The 7,198-nt window shown below is 29.4% G+C and overlaps 1 protein-coding gene across 1 annotated transcript; it reads right to left on the bottom strand.

The window, feature by feature from the left end:
* Positions 1–276: 276 nt before the first annotated feature.
* On the bottom strand, positions 277–6,118 carry LOC123681209. The gene is made up of 7 exons (XM_045619464.1): positions 5,853–6,118; positions 4,430–5,477; positions 1,770–3,116; positions 1,370–1,693; positions 880–1,137; positions 557–739; positions 277–502 (listed from the first exon to the last, which is right to left on the bottom strand). The coding sequence occupies exons 1-7, from the start codon at positions 5,981–5,983 to the stop codon at positions 407–409; spliced, it is 3,387 nt and encodes a 1,128-aa protein (XP_045475420.1). The 5' UTR covers positions 5,984–6,118; the 3' UTR covers positions 277–406.
* Between the last annotated feature and the right edge of the window lie 1,080 nt (positions 6,119–7,198).

The raw sequence follows: 7,198 nt of genomic DNA, 5'->3' as shown, positions 1-7,198 counted from the left end.
TCATACTACTTATTTTGAATATCGTATTGAATATTGTCAGTTGATAATGCTTATGTGTAACATATTTGATGTTGATTAACTGGAAGACCTACTGACTTTCCAAATTCATTTTAAATCCTGTTTTCAAAAATTGGGTAATCAATTTGTATATGTAATCCAATATTATCTGAATTAGGAGCACTCATCTAAAAGAATTTAATAAAATTTGATTTTGAACTTGACATCAACAATTTACATTTGAAATGGCAAGCATAAAGGCTAAGGAAAAATTCTGCACAGAGATAAAACTTTAATCATATAAACAAAATGTACACCAAATGTTAAAATTATACAGTATTCTATTATACACAGGCTGTCTCATCAGAATAATTCAAAATTCACTAAAGAAGACCAGCATATTCACATATTATAGTTGAAATCTATTACTAGTTTGCATAATTCCTTTGAAGTTTACTGCTACATCAAGTAATTCGATTTTTTTCTCCCATGTTGTACAAAGTATCTGAAAATGAAAAGGTTTGAATTCTATTGAAACCAATTCCTTCAGATATTTTACCTGATGATTGAAGAAATTCAGTGTGGAGACATGAATATTATTTTGTAAACAATTTAAATATTTGTTAGTTCTCATATTAAATGCATATATTCCATCTGAATTTCCAAGCAACAACAAATTGCCCTTGAATTTCATCAAAGAAAATGACTTATTTGTCTCTTCTTTCGCCACAAATAATCCATCCTGAAAGAATTTATTTATCACTTCACAAGATGAGAAATATTAGACTAATGCCCGATAGGAATTTATTTCATATAGGTGGATTAGTTAAGTCATTTTGAAAAGCCTTCAAAAGTATATCTTTTTACTAAGTAAATACTCACACAACAATTATACACAACTATTTCCCCATCTCTAACTAAGTAGAGTGTAGAGTACCTCAGATCCATACAACTCACATTTGCCAAACGAACAATAGTTCTGATATGTAATGCTGTCATTGCATCTCGTACATGTACATGTGCTACTCCATCAGGATCTTCAAATAGAATTACTAGAATTTTCCTTGGGCCTTCCCTAGTAGCTTTTAAATCTTTGATCTTCATTTCAGATATACGATCTTCAAAAACAATTTTGTTACTCTGAAAAATTAATTCATCAAATAAATCAAAATGCCATAGTTTCATCATTTCATTAATCAAATTGAAAGAACACAGGAAAAAAAGTTTCACAAACTTTCATCAACTTGTATACATACTTGATCATAGTTGGAAATTTACTGTGAATCCAAGAATGAACCAAAATTGACACAGAAATGATTTATTGGTATCAATCGTCTTAATAAAGGTTTTGTGAAACTGAACTAATATCTACCTTCCAATCATATGTTGTTAGGTAACCTCTCCTTCCACCAATGAAAAAATACCCCCATTCATTAACGACTGCTTGAATAGAATCTTCCAAATATATCTTTTGTTCAATAACTCGTTTTTTGTACTTCAGAATCTTCAATTCCAACTCTGTGGTATTGCCTGTGCAAATGAAATTTCCATCATATATTTTCACATATTCCAAAAAACTTATGGCACTTTCACCAATATTAACAACCATAAAGGGGTGTTTTCCATATAATATATTGTAATATTGTATGTTCCCCTTGTCAGTACCAACTATCATTTCTGATTTATCATGCAGAATCTGAAAAAGAATTAGCAATTGTTATAGTACTTTTTTGGATATGATTTTTTTAATGTAACAGTAACAAGATACCTACTTTACAAAAGAGAACAACTTCATCAATAAACTTCAAATTCGAAAATGGTTTGATTTTTGAAGGTTTTTTTATTTCAATTTGTCCTCTTTTATCAGATGATTTGCCAGTTTTGATGCATTTATTTTTTATTGTAGCTGCATTATCAGAATCATTCAATTTTCTCTTAACACTCTCAGAAACTTTATTTTCTGATCTATTAACAATTTCACCCAATTCAATAAAGAGCTCTCTTCTCAATTTAGTTAATATTTCGATCTTTTGGTCAATAACATTCATGAAATTAATTGCATCATGAAGATTTTTAGGTTTATTGAAATTTTTGATGGTCAGAGATAAAAATTCATTTTCAGAGTTGTTAACAGTTACTGAATCGGTAATGCTATTGTTGCTTGTGAGATCTGACTGTATGCTTAATTGTGGCACATTAGGTATGTCTTTGTTTGTCATATCATAGGATTTATCTGATCTTGCAATTGCAGCCTTTTTAATTGTTTCACTTTTTTTTTTATTTGAATTCTCGGAAATATTTTCACTACTATTCTCTGAATTATTGTTCTTATTGCTAATGTCAATAACATGCTGAGAATTACCATGTGTTGTTGATGATAACGGGGAAGCAATATTTAACAAACTGTTTTCTTTGGCTCCTGTAGTTTCCACTATACAACTTGGTGAATCTGATCTATGAGAAATATCCAATGATAATTCTGGTCTTTTAATTGAATCCAGGTTCTCATCTATATCCTCCATATTTTTAGCTTCCACTGAAGGAAATGTGGTTTCTCCAAGAGAGGTTGAAAAATTTTTGAATATGGCATCAGAATCCTCCGTATGTGAACTTTCAACCTGAGATGCATCACAGAATTCGTCTGCTTTTTCCAAAATATCAGTTGTTATGAAGATATTTTTACTAACCCAAACAGAGCCCACTTTTGGCTGAGTGTTCAAATCTATTTTTTCCAATTGAATTGAAGATTCCATTTCATTATTTTCAAATTGGGATTCCAGCAAAGAAGAGTCTGTAGTTCCTAAATCGTTATTTATAATTTCACTGAAACCATCATCAACCTGTGGAGAATTAGTGTTTGAATTTATTGCATCGATAGAACTCTCATCAATTTCTGGTGGTGCAAAAACTGGTTCCTCAGTTTCAATATTGCTGGAATGTTCAAAATTTGAATGAACATTATCATTATTAATACTACTAAATGGAGCAATATTTGGTAAAGTATCACAAATTTTAGTGGAGATCGACATTTGCTCTGATGAAGAATCCAAATCCACTTCTATCACTTCAGATGATTCAAGTCTTTCTTCTATATTATCAGGTGATTGGCTATTATCTTGCTAAAATTCAAAAGTACAAATGAATCAATAGAGTAGGTATCAAAAATCAAAAATAAATGAATGAACTCATATAATAGAGACAGCTCAAACAAAACATAAATATGCCATTATTAAAATAACATGACAATATTTGTTTTTCAAATCATTTATTGCAGACATCAAATCAGTTGAATTAGAGTATAATAGATTAATTAAGTTTTGGTAGTCTTGGATGAGTCATGTATACAATTTCATATGTATAATATAATAGAGTAGTAGAAACAATGCATGTGCATTGGATAGATGAATAAAATTTAGTGTGAGCAATAAGAAAAGAGTAACAGAACAAAAAAAAGGATTTTCATTCAAATCGAGATGAAAGAAAAAAGTTATTGCCATTTCTTCAGGCCACCAAACAGACCAAACTACCACACAATAAAAGTGGAATACAAAGAAACTAGTTACTATCATATCAACACTAAAAAATCAAATTACAAACAAGCCTTCGCATAACCCACTACAATAATTGATTTGATAAGGCTCATTTCGTTAGGCATCACTTTTTTTTCTTCTGAAAATTTCCATTGCTAGCTTTTCAACATCCTTAGAAGAAGGATAGTATTGTAGATATTGCAAAACAATCAACTGAGCACCAGATAGCTGGTCCTTTTGTTCTATAAAAAATCTTCACAGTTCAAGAAGAAAATGCGAATGGTTGTTTGAATTTAAAACCCTTCACAGAATTCTCGTATTGCAAATCCAAGATAGAAGAATGTTAGCTGCTTCAGATGCAGCTACTCTTTCGAAGATATATTGATGAAGAAATTGGGGAAAAATAATTTTTATTTGGATTTTGTTTATAATGCTGATGAAAAAAGATTAAGCTGGAAATCATTAACATTAAAACGTTAAAATCCTTGTTGTTTATATATACATATTTCCTCTGCAATAATATGCAAGATAACCCCTTCGATTAACCAAATACCTAAAGACAACAATTAGTCCATATAATTGTATTTCTACTGCAGAAATTTAGAGAACTATCATTCTCATTTTTGTTAACAGAAAAAGTTTCCCTATTTTCAACCAGTGATCTCATACATACTTGCCAGGGTCTTCAAAATGTACCCTTTTAAGATCGTGTTAGAGGATCCTTTATTGAATGATCCTACAATAAAGTCAGTACTTATTCATCTCTAACAGATAACAGATGCAAATGATATTTGAGGAAAAAATAGAAGAATAGATAACTATTAGTTCATTCATATCATGTAATTGACAAACCGAATCATTAAATTAAAACTAGAAAAAAACTTGATAACAAAATAACTTACATTTAGAGGCAAACTTTCATCATCAGAATCTATAATTACAATTTGTTCAGCTGCTCCAAATGTTATCAAATTTTTGGGCAATTCCTCTTGTTTAATAGCTTTAATTTGTTCAAAGAATGTTTCATTAGATGTGTTAGGATTTTTGGTAATATTTTTTTCAACACAATCTGTCTGCATATATTTTAATGAATTATCATTTTTTTGCAACAAATTATGTTTTTCAAATAAATGCAGACTTTCACCAGATAAAGACGAATCATCAATATTCCTATGTAGTTCATCAAAAGTAGAACTCAGTTCTCTTATAATATCAATTGGCAATTCTTCAATTTTGATAGAGAAGTCTGGAATTATTGCATTGACAATTTCACATGCTGCTGGTTCTTGTTGACGGCTCAAATCTCTCAAAGCTTTGGTTAACTCAAAACTTTTTTCCTTACAAATATAGCTGAAAGCTTCTTCATAGCGAGAATTACCTGAATTCAGAAAATCCACTAACTTTGCATTATTCATTTTGGATATATGCTGAATAATTTTATCAGAAATTTCTTTTACATTATAAATTTCATTAGAATTTTGTTTTGAAATATTATCTTTCTTGAATTTTTCTCTCAACTCATTTTTTCTTTTCTCCTTCAATTGGAATCTAGCGACTTCTTCACATGATTTACTGGGTTTTCTTCTCACTTTTGTTTGGGAATATTCTTTATTGTCAGAAAATTTAGATGTTTCACCACTCAATCGATTTTGTTTACTTCTAACTTTAAGAGAGATATTATCTGATTGCATATTTGTTTCCTTTTCTCGAGTAATGGTCAAATTTTCAGGACTCATCAATTGTTGTTTTATCATATCACTAGTGTTTCGTATTCTTCTCAATGTGTATTCCTCATAACAGCCTATAGCAGAATATTCTTTCTCCCTTCCTATTGACTGTGAAGAAATATGTTTTAGGCGAGGTTTCAGGTAACCCAAGTTTGTTCTGTTAGTGTTAAGCCTTGTATTATATGATCTTGCATTTGAACTATGTAGAACATATTCTGAAAAACTGAAAGAAAAATATTTGTATTTTGGAAAAATCAGACCTATTCTAACTTTTTCTTATAAATATCGTTTTTTATAATGAAAAATTTATTTATTATTTATGACTTGGATAATTCATCATAATCAATAAAGTGGCCCAAAATATTTTTTGTTAGATCCATTTTCTTTAAATAAAAAAAGGTGTTCATTTAGTTGGTTTGAGGTATAGTTTTTCGTAATGGAAGCAATACCCAAAACGTTATAGGTATCTCCATTCTTTTCAAATTTTAGAATGGAAGCAATCATTTTCTCATCCTAAACTGCATCTATGAAAAATGCCAACGACAAAATTTTCTGTTTGGCGTTAAATACAGAGAAGCCTATTCCATTTCCTACGTACCCTATCGAATTTGATTGAAAACCAGTACTTCGGTTGTAGTTATGACTACTGTAAAAACATCCTTGACCTTTTTTAATTCGTTTATTTATTTTTTTTCGAGATTTTCTTGTTAAATCCTTATAAGAATTCATTATGAAAAGATGAATATCCTATTATTATTATTCATTAAGTTAGCTTCTTCAAAATTAAAAACAAAAACAATAGTCACTGTCAAATTGTTTCAAATTTGACATTTCAGATGGATCTTATCAGATCAGATGTGCAATTAAATCATAGAGTATGATATAATGGAAACCATAGAATTAGTTTAATGATTGAAACTGAATGAAATTATAATTACACTGTGATTGAAATTTCAATAAAATTAATTATAACGATTTTTCTGCGTTCTCCCAAATAACAAAACTTTGAACTATTTTCAATGAAAAAACTGATTAATTATTAGGTATTTCCAGACAGCAGATTTTGACAACACCGTTTGAAGAAAAGCATTCACCAGAATACGAATTTTATTTGAGCTATAAAGGAATATAGGCCATTAAATAAGTCGCCTAACATTTTTCAACAGAGTATTTGTAGAAATGTTTAAATAAATTTCCAAGAAGCCATATAGAAAACTTCAATAGGATGAATGAATAGCAATAAGTTCATTTTAGGTTACGGCTTCTCCAAACAGATGTTATCACTGTCATATATACGCAATCTTTTCTTAGTTACTAGTTATCCTTCTGCAGTGTGGAAGCATAGTATAAGGAAAGGAGGATAGTAAGCCAACCGCCGTTTGACGGCAAGGAAATAGCCACCAGGGGCCGCTACTGTAGTTGGATTTGGATTTGGAGAAGTAACTCGATAATAGATAGCGCTGAATCATAAGCTATAGATAGCGCTGAAATAATACGATAATTCATTCAGTGGCGAGGTTGAAAAGGGGTCGCATGACATTGCCAATAATTTTTATGTTATTATTAAGTTACCACTACATTTGAATATTCGAAAATTCATTGAATATTTATTCGAATAATTGCGTTTTACATTACGATAAAAGTATGAATGACTTAACTCTCTATTCAGGAATAATTAAAACAAATTGATAGATACAATTGAATTAAAATTATTCATATAATAGTAGAAAGGGGTTTTCATCCGAAGAAATATGAATAGAATTGGGATATTATCAATGAAAAAAATTAAAAATTGAATATAAGATTCCAACATATGAATTTAGCAATAAAGAGTTCTAATAATAATAATATAAGATTCTACATTGGAAAATATTCATTTCAATTTTAAATATAAAAATAAAACATGATTTTATTTATTTTCAACATAATTGAGATATTTCAATA

The sequence above is a fragment of the Harmonia axyridis genome, chromosome 1 (genome assembly GCF_914767665.1).
Source record: "Harmonia axyridis chromosome 1, icHarAxyr1.1, whole genome shotgun sequence".
Lineage (NCBI taxonomy): Eukaryota > Metazoa > Arthropoda > Insecta > Coleoptera > Coccinellidae > Harmonia > Harmonia axyridis.
Note: the sequence above shows the minus strand (reverse complement) of the source record. Positions and strands in the feature narration are given on the sequence as shown.

Coding starts and splice junctions, on each gene's coding strand:
- LOC123681209 (XM_045619464.1), bottom strand. CDS start 5,983: ATGAATTCTTATAAGGATTTAACAAGAAAATCTCGAAAAAAAATAAAT. Junction 5,478..5,852: donor TTTCAATCAAATTCGATAGG/GTACGTAGGAAA, acceptor TTTTTCTTTCAG/TTTTTCAGAATATGTTCTAC. Junction 1,694..1,769: donor AAGTTGTTCTCTTTTGTAAA/GTAGGTATCTTG, acceptor ATTCTTTTTCAG/ATTCTGCATGATAAATCAGA.